Below are 17052 nucleotides of genomic sequence, written 5' to 3' on the forward strand. Positions count from 1 at the left end.
CTGAGCATAGCAACATAGCAATAGCATTACAGAGCATAGCAACAATATGACTGAGTATAGCAACATAGCAATAGTATTACAGAGCATAGCAACAATATGACTGAGTATAGCAACATAGCAATAGTATTACAGAGCATAGCAACAATATGACTGAATATAGCAACAATATGACTAGTATATCAAATGTATGACAGAGCATAGCAACATGCTTTGAGTTCATCGTGACAAAACAGGAAACTTGCAAATTAATGTGTACAGCAATTTTATAAATTTTTCAAATCAGTGCCTCGCAACGTTTTGAAAAGTTTACAGAACAGGCCAGACATTGTTCGTGTACACAGATAAATATCCCACTGGTTACAATGTCGAATAAAGTACAACCCCTGGCAAAAATTATGGAATCACCGGCCTCAGAGGATGTTCATTCAGTTGTTTAATTTTGTAGAAAAAAAGCAGATCACAGACATGACACAAAACTAAAGTCATTTCAAATGGCAACTTTCTGGCTTTAAGAAACACTATAAGAAATCAAGAAAAAAAGATTGTGGCAGTCAGTAACGGTTACTTTCTTAGACCAAGCAGAGGAAAAAAATATGGAATCACTCAATTCTGAGGAAAAAATTATGGAATCACCCTGTAAATTTTCATCCCCCAAATTAACACCTGCATCAAATCAGATCTGCTCATTGATATTGACCCTATGTGTCTTTTTGCAAGGAATGTTTTTGCAGTTTTTGCTCTATAGCAAGATGCATTATCATCTTGAAAAATGATTTCATCATCCCCAAACATCCTTTCAATTGTCCAAAATATCAACATAAACTTGTGCATTTATTGATGATGTAATGACAGCCATCTCCCCAGTGCCTTTACCTGACATGCAGCCCCATATCATCAATGACTGTGGAAATTTACATGTTCTCTTCAGGCAGTCATCTTTATAAATCTCATTGGAAAGGCACCAAACAAAAGTTCCAGCATCATCACCTTGCCCAATGCAGATTCGAGATTCATCACTGAATATGACTTTCATCCAGTCATTCACAGTCCACAGTTGCTTTTCCTTAGCCCATTGTAACCTTGTTTTTTTCTGTTTAGGTGTTAATGATGCCTTTCGTTTAGCTTTTCTGTATGTAAATCCCATTTCCTTTAGGCGGTTTCTTACAGTTCGGTCACAGACATTGACTCCAGTTTCCTCCCATTCGTTCCTCATTTGTTTTGTTGTACATTTTTCGATTTTTGAGACATATTGCTTTAAGTTTTCTGTCTTGACGCTTTGATGTCTTCCTTGGTCTACCAGTATGTTTGCCTTTAACAACCTTCCCATGTTGTTTGTATTTGGTCCAGAGTTTAGACACAGCTGACTGTGAACAACCAACATCTTTTGCAACATTGCGTGATGATTTACTCTCTTTTAAGAGTTTGATAATCCTCTCCTTTGTTTCAATTGACATCTCTCGTGTTGGAGCCATGATTCATGTCAGTCCACTTGGTGCAACAGCTCTCCAAGGTGTGTTCACTCCTTTTTAGATGCAGACTAATGAGCAGATCTGATATGATGCAGGTGTTAGTTTTGGGGATGAAAATTTACAGGGTGATTCCATAATTTTTTCCTCAGAATTGAGTGATTCCATATTTTTTTCCTCTGCTTGGTCTAAAAAAGTAACCGTTACTGACTGCCACAATCTTTTTTTCTTGATTTCTTATAGTGTTTCTTAAAGCCAGAAAGTTGCCATTTGAAATGACTTTAGTTTTGTGTCATGTCTGTGATCTGCTTTTTTTCTACAAAATTAAACAACTGAATGAACATCCTCTGAGGCCGGTGATTCCATAATTTTTGCCAGGGGTTGTACAAACCTGCTCTCAGGACCATACAGAAGAAAAAAAATGCATACAATAAATGGTGCATGTTTTGTTGTGATAAAAAGACACTTTGTAAATGGTTCATGGGAAAAGTTAACCATCCTTTGCCAGTCCCAACAGGCACCACAGTTACTTATCCTTATTATTTACTTTTGTCATATTTTCTCTCAGAAACATGGCCCAAAATTGTTTGCGTGAACTGTGACACAAATTTAATTTTATCCTTCCCAAAACAATCTCACACAGCCAAAACACAGCCCCACCAAATAAAGTTTCTTCAGTGCATATTTTTATGCGGTTGTAAGGTAAGTGTGTTTATTACAGCCATCAACTGCTTCTAAAATATGAAAAGCAGATTTTATTCATAAAACTGTGACATTGAAAGTACACCTACATAACATAGCAGCAGATATACTGAAAATCTGATGCAAATTTGCGTTGATTCTGTAACAAACAAGTTAAGAGTACAAATAATTTTTAACGTGTGTTCCTTTTACATCACATTCAAAACTGCGTTTACGTTTAACAATACATCAACTCCTCCAGTAGATGGCAGCTACGAGCACCACCAATGAATCTTCGAGGAGTGAAGCAATATCCGATACAATGATCCAAAAAGGTTCAAAATCCATTTCGACTGAACGTAAAGCAGTCACGCCAATGAACGCTTAATGCCGATGTTTATTTGCAATTTCATGACAAAGTGGGTACACGTGTATGTGTATATGCTGGTCTGTGGCCTCATATGACCTGGAATTTGGTTGTAAGTAAGCTTCATCGCTATAAACCGAAGCTTTTCTTTTTGTTGACAGTATCTGTTTCTAGGTAACAGTGGTAACTACGGACAGTGACAAGGCTCAAAATTTACTGTAGCGCAAAAACGAAAAGTAAGCAAAGTAAATAAAACATTAGTTTCATAGTTTCAGTTGATAATCGTTATATATATATATATATATATATATATATATATAATATACACACCCATTTTCTCAATATTACAAGTATCTCAGTACTACAAACAATATCAGTAACACAGTACTTCAAGCTGTCTTTTGTAACTGTAGAACTGGAAAAAGAATGACTTCTTTCCTTTATTTCCTGAAGAGGAACTTGCAGAATTGGAGCATGTCTTAATGTAATATACTGCAATATAAAAAATATTTATATCATGATACAAAGTTCAAGCATTATTATGTCAAAACATGTTTTTGAATAGAAGAGTTTTAATAACTTATGTGTGCAATTAAATTCAATTTTATGAATGTACCCAGTGAAACCATCAGATCTCCATTTTCAAGAAAAAAACATTTCTATTACTTGTCTTTTGGTGCAAAAAGCATGCAGTTGTAAATTTAAAATATCACCTAAAGTGTAATTGAACAAACATATCTGGATTATGATTAACATCACTACAGTGAAAAAAGTGAAACACCAGTGCACTTCATTCAAAGTACTTATTTACATTTGTCTAATGGAAAATTGTGGTTTCCAGTTTAAATCTGCTGGAATCACTTTACCAAATCATAAATATACATTGTGAATAACTAAAAAAAAAAAAAAATAGCTGTAACAAATTTCATCATTTTTTTAAGTTGATCCAAAGTATCATTTTTTCCAGTGTACTCTGTACAATATCCTACAATACAGAAACATTATTAAAATATTGATATATATTCTAATTGCAGGTCTGCACACATGTACACTCTTGTGATTGCTTTGATTTCTTTGTAATTATGTTTGTATACGCTATATATCGTTGCAAGATATCTTAATCCAACTTGCCATATATGGAAGGTCACAGGTTGAGTTTCAATTTTAGGCTTTGCAGCAGTGTATACAAAAATGTTCAATTTTATGTTAACACATTCAGCCTTGACTCATGGAAGACGTGTTTTAACCTTGAGGCTGATCACTTTTCCGTTCTGACTGTAATTTGTGCAGCTTCACTCAGGCGTACGTGATGACCGCATACTCGGAGTTGGTGCTCATCTTGCGACCGATCTCTCTGGGCTGAGGAACGTGCAGCCTGTCAGCTGAACGGGACATCTGCAGGTTACACCTGAATTCGTCAGCCCACAACTGGAGGAAAAGGACAGAAAAAGTTAAGCATACTTTTCTAAGTATCATTTGTGGCAGGTTTCATGACAGATACACCGATAGTCTGTGGTGAACCAAAAAATAAAATCTATTCATCTCAGTAGCCATTTATGTTTTCTGCACAGAATAGTTTATATAATTTAGAAAATCACCTCACAGCTTGATGTGCAAACCAAAAAAAAAAACAAAAAAAAAAACAAAACAAAAAGAAAAACCCAAAGCTATAAAACAAAGCGTGAATGCATTATTATATTAGGTGCATCCGCTAGTGGCCAGGTGTGTAATAGATGCCGCCTCTACTGCTTGGTACAAATCATGGTTTGAGGATCACAGCGTGGTTCAAATCACGGTATATTTCTGTTGGGATTCCTCATGCAGATATAGACTAAAGCCTTACGTAAACTTTTTTAAAAACTAATATCACTTGAAATGTTCAACCATTTTTACATTCCTTTTTGCATAATCACATTAAAAACCAACATCTGAATATAAAGCATAGTCAGTTGCAGACCACATGTTTTTAAAAATGACACACGGTCCACAGTTTGGTTTTGGTTTTTTGTTGGACCCCAACTATCTATCCATATATGCATATGAGCACTTTTCCCAGAATCTTATTTGTTGTGTGGGCAGCTGTGGCAATAATATACTTAATATGATATGGTTTTATTTTTGAATTTGAATTTATTAGACACCCATGCACAACAGAATTTCACTCGTATATAAACAACCAAACTCATAACAGAAAAGTCAAAGGCGAACAGAAAATAAACAAAGTACATGGTGCCTAAAGGCACAGGCAGAAGCTGTGCTTATCAAAGCCTACACCCCTGTATAAAGTCAATTATTAGTCCCTGTATTAGTCAATTTCCAAGTTTTTTTGTGGAATTTTATCACAAATAATAATAATAATAATAATTATTATTATTATTATTATTATTATCATCATGCTCTGTCTCACACCCTATGACTGCTATAAATCTGCAGATACTCACTGATAAAATGCAGCACTAAATATTTAAATGAATGGCAATAACAACAATTTAAGTAATAACTTTAAATAATTCTAAATTTTGGGATCACAAGATGATAGTGAACACTCCATCTTCCTCTCACCTCTTTTGGAGCTCCAGGAGTCAGATAAGTAATTTTGGTGAGCTCTGGCGTGCTGATACCTCGGACGGGAATCATGATGTCAGCATATGGCACCTCAGCATCACTGTCATCTTCTGGGTTGAAAGAATGATTTTATTATCGTGAGTCATGCACCAAATGTTACGTCGGACCGAAGTATGCTTTGAACCACCAATTACCTTGTGTAGGAGTCGTCACTGTCACTCTGCTGCATTGTGTTGACGATGACCCTGAAGAATATGAAGAGCATGAATGCCGAGATTGCATTTAAAAGGATCAGTTATTGTGTGCTGCTATACTGTACATTTACTTTTAGCTGGCATGACAGCAGCATGAGAAGATCGTGGCGAGCTAAAAGATGATGGATGAAGAAATGAATAAAGAATTTTACACAAAGATGAAGTATGTGTTTTGAATGTTCTTTAAAAGCTACAGTGTGTAGGATTTGGCATCATCTAGTGGTGAGGTTACAGATTGCGTTATTCGTTCCCCTTTCACAGTTTTATTTCCCTTCAAATTTTCGCTTTTTTTTTGCAAATGGGGATTCATGTGCTTTTCCTTTGCTTGTGATAAGCAAAGACACTGTTGCACATAATGATACACTAATGAACATCTGGTGACAAAGACTATATTCGATTTTTCCTGATGAACACCTCTAAATCCTGTACACTGTAGCTTTCAATTCTGATTTGTACCCGTAAAAACTCACCCTGACAAGGAAACAGCAGGATTCCCTGGCAGAAACGTGGCATTATGAGTACTTAGACAAGTACACTGTGTGCATTTTGAATTCAGAAACTGCAAGCACATGCTTGTTTGTCATGTCACATTTCTTGTAGTTACCTTTACTATTCCTGCTGTGTCTGTTCCGGCTGAAACACAGATAAAAAGCCAATGCTGCAAGCACCGTGGCAACGGCAATCGTAACTCCTGCTACAATCTTAATTCCACCAAATTCTCCTGTTATTGGAAACAGTGGCATTAGTGTGGATGTGTATACAGCAATCAATTAAAATACATGCTCTGGATAAAATAACAGCAGGTCGGGGAATGATGGATGACATGAATTCAACATGCAAATTCCAGTTCCAAATTGCAATATATAGAGAAAAGTCCAGATAAGTACATTACAGTTGCATAATAAGAAGTCTAAGAAATCTGCTGTCTAGTGATTGACAGAAAAATTATGATACACCTGAAGCCAAAAGCGTTCCCCTCTCTGAAGCCACTTCAAGTGTTTTATCTTTCATAAATGCAGTTTTCTTCAATGTCAAAGTTAGTAAATCTGTTGTGCTGTGACACAATGGAAAAAGCATCAAACTATTATTAGATCACTGCCAATACTATACTCAACAAAAATATAAATGCAACACTTTTGGTTTTGCTCCCATTTTGTATGAGATGAACTCAAAGATCTAAAACTTTTTCCACATACACAATATCACCATTTCCCTCAAATATTGTTCACAAACCAGTCGAAATCTGTGATAGTGAGCACTTCTCCTTCGCTGAGATAATCCATCCCACCTCACAGGTGTGCCATATCAAGATGCTGATTAGACACCATGATTAGTGCACAGGTGTGCCTTAGACTGCCCACAATAAAAGGCCACTCTGAAAGGTGCAGTTTTATCACACAGCACAATGCCACAGATGTCGCAAGATTTGAGGGAGCGTGCAATTGGCATGCTGACAGCAGGAATGTCAACCAGAGCTGTTGCTCGTGTATTGAATGTTCATTTCGCTATCATAAGCCATCTCCAAAGGCGTTTCAGAGAATTTGGCAGTACATCCAACCAGCCTCACAACCGCAGACCATGTGTAACCACACCAGCCCAGGACCTCCACATCCAGCATGTTCACCTCCAAGATCGTCTGAGACCAGCCACTCGGACAGCTGCTGAAACAATCGGTTTGCATAACCAAAGAATGTCTGCACAAACTGTCAGAAACCGTCTCTGGGAAGCTCATCTGCATGCTCATCGTCCTCATTGGGGTCTCGACCTGACTCCAGTTCGTCGTCGTAACCGACTTGAGTGGGCAAATGCTCACATTCGCTGGCGTTTGGCACGTTGGAGAGGTGTTCTCTTCACGGATGATGCGAAGGAGATGTGTTGCACTGCATGAGGCAAATGGTGGTCACGCCAGATACTGACTGGTATACCCCCCAATAAAACAAAACTGCACCTTTCAGAGTGGCCTTTTATTGTGGGCAGTCTAAGGCACACCTGTGCACTAATCATGGTGTCTAATCAGCATCTTGATATGGCACAGCTGTGAGGTGGGATGGATTATCTCAGCAAAGGAGAAGTGCTCACTATCACAGATTTCGACTGGTTTGTGAACAATATTTGAGGGAAATGGTGATATTGTGTATGTGGAAAAAGTTTTAGATCTTTGAGTTTGTCTCATACAAAATGGGAGCAAAACCAAAAGTGTTGCGTTTATATTTTTGTTGAGTATATATTGCTTGGAACTCCATCAGGAGTTCATTTTTTTTTTTTTTGTGATATTGATTCAAAGTTTTATTAGTGTCACATCAAAGGAGGTTTTATCTTTTAATTTAAACTGAAGCCCAAGAACCATCATTGGTAGATAGAATAAACAGATATGTGTTGGGATAGCAACATATGAACAGCTAAACTGACCAAGTAGTAGTAGTAGTAGTGACAAACCAGAATATACTGCCACACAAAATCATTGCATTATGTGCAAATTTTTCATTAATGCCAGACAAATCAGACAAATGGAATGAGATAAAAAGGTAATGTGTAACTGTAGTGGAATAAATTGTAAATTAAATCCAAACATCATGTTTACTGCATAAACTAAGTATTGTTGTGAATTAACAAATTGTGTGCTGTTTTCATACTACTATCTTAAATAATGTAAATTCTGCTTATTTTTCCTCCATGTGGTACAGATCTGATTTTTTGTGTAATGTCAACATGCCAAATCATATTTTTAGTATATCAGATTGATTTGAGTTTAATTCTTGGCGTGACTGCTGCATGAACAGTCTACTGTTTTGAATAGATCAAACACAAAACCTGTTATTTTTCATATTATTCATTTTTAGAGAGGGGGTGGGGCGTGTATGTGTTCTGATTTATGTTTCCCATTTGATTTGTATGTCATCGCTATCATTGTGATGGATTGGTGATGCTCAGGCCAGATATGTGTCAGTTACTGTGGGGATCACATAACGACAAAAGTTTTTTTGTTTTTTTTTTTTCAGTTGGAAATATGACTTGGCAGCACATTTACTGAATTAAAACAGAAATATTTTTTGGTCTTGTACTTTAACATACATATGAACAACTGATATTGTTTGAGCCTAATTTATTAAGGTTTGCGTGTGTAAAAACATGCATAAACACTATTGCTCTTGCTGTGCACAAAGAGGATTACATCTGTCAAATGCACAAAACAGAATATGTAGTTAATTTAATGTATTTGGCTTTATGAATATGCAATTTGGGGGTTTTGTCCACCTGAGTGTGCAAACTAGAGGTGGGCGGATCGATCCTAATATCGATAATATCGATAGCAACGCTGGTATTGATATTGAATGATCCTCATGTAAAAAGATTGATACACAAGCTTTTTTCTTTCCTGCATGCACTGACTGCTGCGCATGCAGTTTCATCAAAGTCTGCTCTCTGTCTGTAAGAGCAGCGCTGCGCTGTGTCACACAACACAGAGCAGCACACCCTTGTATTGTGGTTTGTCAGTCCTCTACCTCAGGAGATTTTGTTTTAAGTTGTGTTGAGTGATATTTTTTTAAACAAAAATGTTGATTGTGATAATAAAGTATTTTGTTGTCATGTACAATGTTTGGCGAACTTTTATCCTAGGTTTTTTGGATCCTTTGGATCTATGAAGCTTAAATATGAAAACGTATCGGTATTGATGTCACAGATACTGGGCCTGTATTTACTTGGTATCGGATCAGTATCGCCCACCTCTAGTGCAAACTTCTGGGAGAAAACATGCAAATAGGTGAGATTTGCAAATGCAACATGATTTATCAAGGACAAAAAGATATTCAGTGGATGCTGATTTTATCTGTATTTTGCAAGTTTCAAACTGTACCATTAACTGAATGTACTTGACATGCTGCTGTTCCACAACACTGTTCCAGCATAACAGTCGGCTCCATACACACAAAAAAATCAATGTCAGACATATTTAAAGATTTTAACAATTTACTTGATGGTTTTTCCTCTAAGAATAAATGTCTCCATGTGTAACAGGTGGAACAGAGTACATTTTGGTGCATCTCATGACAATTCATCATTGAGGTGTCACACTGTGTTGTACAAATCAATACACACACAGATCTCAGGGTCTGGGATAATGCATGCACAGTGTGTGATTTGTGCTATGTTCATTGCACACAGACAGCTGTGCGTTGTACCGGCAGAAAGCAGCATAATTATTCACCATTTTGCTTCCATACTGTGGATGGAAGAATGGGTAAATCTCTGAAATAAGATGTATATTTTTTTAGTTACCAGCATGTGAACACACTTGTGGCAGAGTGTGTGCATAAAGAAGCACAATGTGGATACTGCAAGTGAATCCTGATCAATTCAGTTTACAGAAAACAGCAGAAGGCCTCACACCAAGAAATGACATAAAAGAGGAAGGTCACGTGTAGAAGAATTTTTAGGTCCATATTTGAACTGTGATGAACTATCAAGTGTCCTGATCCGAACTGTATGTCCTCTGGTTGAACTAGCAGGTGTTCAACCCAAAAAAAGGGGCTAGTCATTCAGTCTGTCAGGGGCTTTCCAAGGCCTCTTAGGTGCTTTCCCGCAGGCCACGTGCAGGGGCCTCAGGCCAGCTGCACGTGTGGCTGAGGCCACGTGCGGAGGGGGCCTCAGGCCAGCTGCACCTGTGGCTGAAGGTCTTTTAAAAAAATCAGTTGTAAATCCTTCACGTTTTAATGGGAGCGTTTGTCACATTGAAATAATGGCCTAACACCTGCTTAGGGTTCACTAGAGGACGCTTCCAATAGAAAACCATGTCTTGGGAATGAAATAAATAAAAAAGTCGAAGGAGGAGCGATGCCCGCGGGTCTCCAATAAATAGATGAGCGCGGTTGTCACCTATTCAGTCTCTCTAGAGGACTCAGTTTGTCTAAGCTCTGTGTCGAAGGCTTAAATAAACTTAAAAACTCTGTGCATTTTATCTTGCTTAAGGCTGAATTATTCTAAAGTGTTGTATCCTTTTTCTAGCATATCACTTGCAATTAGTTTGTGTTATCTAAATGAAGACATCCCGAGAAGACTAAAGACGAGCCGCGACTCACGTCTGGATTTGAGGAAATTCTTATTTACAATGAGAGTGGTGGATACATGGAACAGCCTGCCAGAGGAGGTAATACCACCACAGTGTGTAATCAGTTTGACAAACAGATTAGACAAACACTGGAGAAATGATGATAGTGAATGTAAGACAAACAGCATTAGATAAATCAATGAAATGTATGAGATAAAGAGGTGCTTTGCAGCTGCATCCAGTTACTTAATTGGCTGATTTAGTTTCATTTTGTGCTTACTGCCACTAACGTGCAAAATCCTCATTTACTCACTTTACCGGCCACCATCAATTGCACAATTACTTTTAGTAAAACACTCCCAAAACTGTCTCTATCTTAACCCATGAAAGTTTGGATTACGCATGCAATTTAGCAGTCGTTATCTGGGATCTTTGTTATTTCTCGTGTTTTTTGTTACCAGCACCAATGTGGCTATGCTTTTTCCAATTTTTATATAACATGAAGGGGGAGTTGTGAAGTGTGATTCTCTGTAGCGTCATTTAGAGGCAAAAACCCTAAATATTCAGAAAAATTATCAGTCAGCTTCATGCTAACGTTACTTCCTGCTTCTTGTACCCAAGTTACAATTTCACCTATGCCGATGGCTGCTCAGTCACATGTACGTTCACTAAAAAACAGATTCAGCTGATGAATTCAAATATTTTGAATGACTCTTACATCCTCACAGACAGGGATTACAGTGGCTCGACCTAAACGTGACAAGCCCCAACTCTGCCCACCCTCAAATCGGTTCTGAATCAGCCTTTTAAATCATGTAGTAAGACTCCAGATTTACAAACATGAATGTGAACTGTCCAGACAAGAAGATCAGACAAAAACAACAACAATAAAAGGGCGGAGGTAAGATTTGGATCAATTCAACTGCTAATGTGAACATGGCTTGTAAAGCCACCTTGACACTTGCACAAATTTGATCCCCGTATTGGCACACAATGTTGCGTGCCAATGAGTAAACTGTTGTAAACCGTGCAAGACTGCACACCAGTGCACAAAGAAAATTTTGAAATGTTCAAATCTTCTGGCATGCATAAATTTCATGCCACTTGCGTGAACTAGTTCTGGACTTTGCAACTTGTTTGCAAACACTTCGTGTCACTCCGCGTCATTGCGCGCAGGGCCTCGCACAACTTACAACAATTCATGACGAGTTTACTCACTGGGCAGCCGAGCTGCTCTGTGTCATTGTGATCCTGTCAGATCTCAGAAGCTGAGCTGTGCAGGACCTGGTTAGTGCTTGGATGGGAGACCTCTTTGGAACACCGGCAGCTGTGTGTGTTTCTCCGGGTTCCACCGGAGTTGCATCAGGAAAAGCATCCGGCGTACAACTTGTGCCAAATACCAATGCGGATCTGGCTGTATCCGCTGTGGTGACCCCGATCAACAGCCGAATGGACAACAACAACATGACGGGTTTACTCATTGGCACGCAAGACTGCGTCCCAGTGCGGGGATCAAATTTGTGCAAGTGTCAAGGTGGCTTAAGTGTCATCTCACCTCTTCCTGCATCTTTTGGTTCAACTGGAAGAGATGCTGGAAAATGTAAAACATACATGAGGTTTATATTTATGATCATCGTACAGTAGCGTGTGTGTCCTTATCACACATTTTACTGCGTACTCACCGTTCTTGTGATCAGTCTGAGGGTGAAGCAGCCAGCTCGGGGAAGTTGTTTGAGCTAAAAACAAAGCAGTTTTCATTGAGGTTAATTCAAAATGACTTCTTACTTTGTAATATTTGCTTACTTATCAGTATCATAAGATATGTGTACTTTATGTACCGTGGAAATACAGCGACACGACACGTTGTGTCTCTTGTTGGAGTTGGGGGTGTTCTTTATCTTCTGTGTAACAGGAGTAGTTGTACTTTACATCTTCCGTGGACACATTTGATAAATGCAGAGAGACGGTGCAGAAGTCGCTCCCGCTGGGTTTTCCAAGGCAGACAGAATTGGCCGATGTTTTGCTCCAACAGCCTCGAATGAAGCCAGAAGAACAGTTGTAGGTGCAGTTCAGCGTAACAGAATCGCCCAGAGTTACAGGCATGACTTCAAACATCATCTCCATGTTCTCAAAGCTCGTCAAGTCTGCAAAGATAGGAAAGAAATATGTCCACGGTCGCCTCAAATACACAACATGCGTGCAGTGTTACATATATGAATAAAGACAGCACTTTACCTTGGACCATGCAAAGAAAAAGTAAAATGATGAAGGCTGAGACTGTCATTGTTGCATTCAGTTTCTCGGGTTCAAACTGCGTTAAAATGTGTTGTGCTCTTATTTTGTTGCTGAGCTTGCACCTGGGTTGTACTGAGCAACCCACACATTTGCACAAATCCAGGGGTACAGGAAGTGGTACACCACAGGATTCAGAGCTGCATCAAAAAAAAAAAAAAGAAAAAGTATAATTCACAACTTTCCATTCACTGCAACCAGTTTCCTGCAAAGGAAAATTCAGTTAAAAAATATGTAGAAAAAATATTCTCTAATACGATGGATGATACGCCAACATTTTTAATTGGATCTAATGGTTTGTGCTGTTAAAAAAATGCATTTGCATTTAGTTGACCACTATTAAATGATTATGTGGTATGTGCAAAGTGACATGCAAAGAAATTGGCCACCATTGAGCTTTTACACATTTAAAAGAATTTTATGACATCAAATAATAATATCAATTACAAAAAAAAAAAAAAAAAAAAAAAACTAGAGCAGCGCACTCGTAGAGCGCAAACCTCCAGTTTCCAATTCCACAAAGTTTTACCTTGGAGAACATTTTCAATGTCAAAGTCATGTTAGAAGTGGCTTTTCATAAGCTAAATTAGATGTGATCAAGTATCAGAAGTATGTATTTAGTTCTTGAATCAAAGTTTTTTTTTGTGGTGTTGTCAGGTTTCTTTTTTTTTTTTTCAACTTTTTCGGTTTCTGAATTCTTTTCAGATAATATTTACAGAACATTGGTTATCTCTGCTATGCACAATTTGTCATTGCTTTTTGGCACTTTCACATTCTGTGGACGTAGCTGAAATTTCACATCTTTTATGGAAAATTCTCTACCACGGAAGTGTGAATGGTGAATTAGGAGACAAAATCTGCACAACACAAAGCCTGCATACTCAGCAACAGAAGTCTTTCTCTTTTGAAGCTGTCATGGGTGTGTTGGTGGCTTCCCTCACAAATCCCACTTAATATAACACAACTACATCATTACTTTTATAGCCACTTCACTTTAGAAAGTTGGAGTGTAGATCCAAGTACATTTCTGAGTCCCTGAATATCTCTTACAGGTCAGTTAAATGAATCATAAAGACATTAAAGTGCACAGTAGGAACAAATGAGGGAAGCCACCAAGACTCCTGCGACCCACTTGACACTTGGATTTTGGGGGATTTTGTTGTCATTTTTGCTTCTTCTCTCTGTTCAACTTTTAAATTTGTTATATACCCTGTATAAATGCAGTAACTGAGAGGATGTGTTTGTTGAGGTAGTACAGAGGCTGGCTTTAGTGCATCCTCATTCATTATGAAAATGGAAGCTGCGGTTACACCGCTGTCAGCGGTCGCATGGGAATCACATTTCATGCTCCAATTTCACTTTCGCTGACGAAGGACCTCTCATTTAATGCCCCGGAACAATCAGTCACATACACACAACCTCAGCTGAAAAATATAACTCAACACGTGTGGACTTAATTAGAGATTCAGTCCTAACGAGCTCAATGAAGGTAATGCATCCACTGTGTTTTGCGGTTTTGTGGATTTTTCTGGTCAAGGCACAAACCAGACTGGTGTCAGGTAAGAGCAATATTGTTCTGTGTGGAAGAAACTCCACCAGCATGGAGAAGACAACTAAAAGTGTCTTAACTGACATATTTCTGTGTGTGAGTGCAGACGGTCCTCAGAGTGAAGCTGAAGAAGAGCCTCAGTGTTCAGAGGGGATGTATGTCTCACACCGGCTGTGTCTGCAGTGCCCCTCTGGTCATTAGTAAGTTATCACATATCTTTGAATCAAGCTCTTCACAAAGTATGTTTCATTTCACCCACATCTGTTGATTTATTTGTTTGTTTGTTCAAAATATTTGAAGCCAAACTCCATGAATATTGGTAGAATGATGGATGTCGTCAGGAGGGAGAATCCAATAAATTGCTCTTTTAACTGCAAGCTCCATATGATTAAATGTGTAATACATATAGCTTCAGAATTGTTATGTGTGTCTTGGTGGCTTCCTTCTCTACTCTGTTCCTTGAAGCTGTGACTGGTGATGCAACAACTAAAGTTGCACTATGCACAAACGGCACTAAACACCTACAGAATTTTAATGGGTACCCTGGTGGCTTCCCTCACTAGTCTCAGAGTCTCTCTTCCATGAAGCTGTAACAGGTGATGCAACAGATTATGTAGTCTCTCAGATCACAGCCACGGATTCCTGTAGCTCCTTCAGAATTGTCATGGTTGTCTTGGTGGCTTCCCTCACTACTCTCCTAGTATGCTCCTTGAAGCTGTGATTGGTAGTGCAACAGTCAAAAAGCTGCACCATGTACAGTTTTTCTAATCACATCCACAGAGGCCTATAACTCCTTCAGAATTGTCATGGTGTCTTGGTGGCTTCCCTCACTACTCTTCTAGCCTCTGTTCCTTAAAGTGGTGACAGGTAATGCAACAGTCAAAAGTTGCACAACGCACAAAGGGCAATAACACCTCCAGAATTTTAGTGTGTGCCCTGGTGGCTTCCCTCACAAAGTCTCCGAATCTCTCTTCCATGAAACTGTAACAGGTGATGCAATAGACTATGTAGTCTCTCAAATCACAGCCACAAAGGCTTAGAGCTCCTTCAGAATTGTCATCAGTGTCTTGGGGGCTTCCCTCACTACTCTCCTAGTATGCTCTTGAAGCTGTGACTGGTAGTGCAACAGCCAAAAGTTGCACCATGTACAGTTTTTCGAATCACATCCACAGAGGCCTATAGCGTCTTCAGAATTGTCATGGTGTCTTGTTGGCTTCCCTCACTACTCTTCTAGCCTCTGTTTCTTGAAGCGGTGACAGGTAATGCAACAGTCAAAAGTTGCACTCTGCACAAAGGGCAATAACACCTACAGAAATTTATTAGGTGCTCTGGTGGCTTCCCTCACTAGTCTCGTCCATGAAGCTGTAACAAGTGATGCAACAGCCTATGTAGGCTCTGAAATCACAGCCACAGAGGGCTACAACTCCTTCACTATTGTCATGGGCATATTTTTGGCTTCCCTCACTAGTCTCCTTCAAGCACCACCACAATGGAGCTGAAATGAAGCATTCAAGATGTGCTCTTAATGTAGACTGTCAGCTTTAATCTTAGGCGTTTAACAAAAATAAGGAATGACAGCAATTTTTACACAAAGTCGCTCCATTTTCAAGTAATTGGACAAAGTAAACTTCAGGATTATTGTTTTTTATCAATCATCACTTTTACAGCTAGTTTTCTTTTGACAAGTCAGGGGATGGATACATGAATATTTCTATGATTCTGTGGCTGGTGATGCAGACACTGTGTGACAGTGTGCAGTCTCTCACATCACACCCACACAGTCCTCCATCTCCTTCAAAACTATCATTGTGTCTGGGTGGCTTCCTTCACTGGTCTCCTTTAGACACATTTTGTACAGAGTACTGTACATTCAGAAATCTGCAATTGTGTGTCTTCGGTTTTCTAATGAATATTGTTATACAGGAAGTCAGTGAGATCTTACACTCAATATAAATATATAGATGTTGCTCTTGAAGAATCACATGTATTGCAAACTGGTACATGCTGTCAGTCACAAGTAACACCATAAATTTATATATATATATATATATATATATATATATATATATATATATATATATTTATTTATTTTTACATTTTCTTGACGTAGTTGTCCTGGAAATGTGTCAGCACCACACAGATGTCCAACAGGAACATTCAACCTCTACACTGGGAAAAGCAGAATCAGTGACTGCAAGGTAATAACACAAAAGGCATCGGCACACCACCTGGCACCTGACTGAGCTCATCATTTTTTTTTTTTTTTGCCACTTAATAGGAAGGAATGATGATGTGTATGATTCGTTCCTGTGTGTTTCAGCCGTGTTTTCCAGGTCTGATCAGTTCAGAGGACAGAGTGGACTGTCGGTTGTGTCCTGCAGGTTTCTCTTGTGATCCAGCCAATGGGAGCCTCTATCTTTGTCCTCCTGGACAACATTCTCCTGAAGGGGTCCTTCACTGTCTGACGTGTCCGGCGGACTCTGTCTGCATTGCCGGGTTCCCTCAAAAGGTTGTGATGACAGCTTGTCACTTCCAGATTAATCCTCCAAAGAGCTGTTATGTGATAGGAAAAAAAACAACAACTCTACAATTAATGTGAGCACAATAATACTTTGTCTTTTTCACTTCCCTCTTATGGTCTCTCAGTGTGGGCCAGGCAAAGAGCCAAGTTTAGAGCACACCGAGTGTATCGACTGTCCACAAGGGTTCTATTCCACTGTGTGTACGATCAAGTGTCTTCAGTGTCCAGCAGGTATCACTACAATAAAATTAACTGATAATATATCTGAAATGACAATAACTACATTAACAAGAGGCTCTCACATATCAAG

At 38.7% G+C, this 17052-nt stretch overlaps 2 protein-coding genes across 3 annotated transcripts in view; one reads left to right on the forward strand and one right to left on the reverse strand.

Annotated features, from left to right (window-relative positions):
* Positions 1-3427: 3427 nt before the first annotated feature.
* Positions 3428-12740, reverse strand: LOC117509126. Of its 2 annotated transcripts, none has more exons than XM_034168905.1 (10): positions 12616-12740; positions 12219-12524; positions 12063-12116; positions 11936-11971; positions 5938-6054; positions 5804-5828; positions 5405-5445; positions 5274-5324; positions 5077-5186; positions 3428-3942 (listed from the first exon to the last, which is right to left on the reverse strand). In XM_034168905.1, exons 1-10 carry the CDS (start codon positions 12662-12664, stop codon positions 3811-3813), a joined length of 921 nt encoding a protein of 306 aa, XP_034024796.1. In that variant the 5' UTR covers positions 12665-12740; the 3' UTR covers positions 3428-3810. The 2 variants fall into 2 exon arrangements, with proteins under 2 accessions (XP_034024796.1, XP_034024795.1); XM_034168904.1 differs by having other exon boundaries at positions 5077-5189.
* A 1373-nt stretch (positions 12741-14113) lies between these two features.
* Positions 14114-17052, forward strand: part of LOC117508887 (multiple epidermal growth factor-like domains protein 6) — a 44244-nt gene continuing 41305 nt past the window's right edge. Inside the window, exons 1-5 of the mRNA XM_034168729.1 lie at positions 14114-14231; positions 14328-14421; positions 16332-16419; positions 16542-16730; positions 16868-16973. Of these exons, the coding sequence (XP_034024620.1) occupies positions 14156-14231; positions 14328-14421; positions 16332-16419; positions 16542-16730; positions 16868-16973 (553 nt within the window). The 5' untranslated portion in view covers positions 14114-14155. The remainder of the gene's footprint in view (positions 14232-14327; positions 14422-16331; positions 16420-16541; positions 16731-16867; positions 16974-17052) is intronic.

This window comes from Thalassophryne amazonica, chromosome 4 (genome assembly GCF_902500255.1).
Source record: "Thalassophryne amazonica chromosome 4, fThaAma1.1, whole genome shotgun sequence".
In the NCBI taxonomy this organism is placed as follows: Eukaryota; Metazoa; Chordata; class Actinopteri; order Batrachoidiformes; family Batrachoididae; genus Thalassophryne; species Thalassophryne amazonica.

Bases quoted from the DNA above. Each gene is read 5' to 3' on its own strand.
- LOC117509126 (XM_034168904.1), bottom strand. From the start codon at position 12,664: ATGACAGTCTCAGCCTTCATCATTTTACTTTTTCTTTGCATGGTCCAA. The intron at 11,972-12,062 runs GTGAGTACGCAG...TACATTTTCCAG, and splicing joins TCAGACTGATCACAAGAACG to CATCTCTTCCAGTTGAACCA. The intron at 6,055-11,935 runs GTGAGATGACAC...TTCCAATAACAG, and splicing joins ACCAAAAGATGCAGGAAGAG to GAGAATTTGGTGGAATTAAG.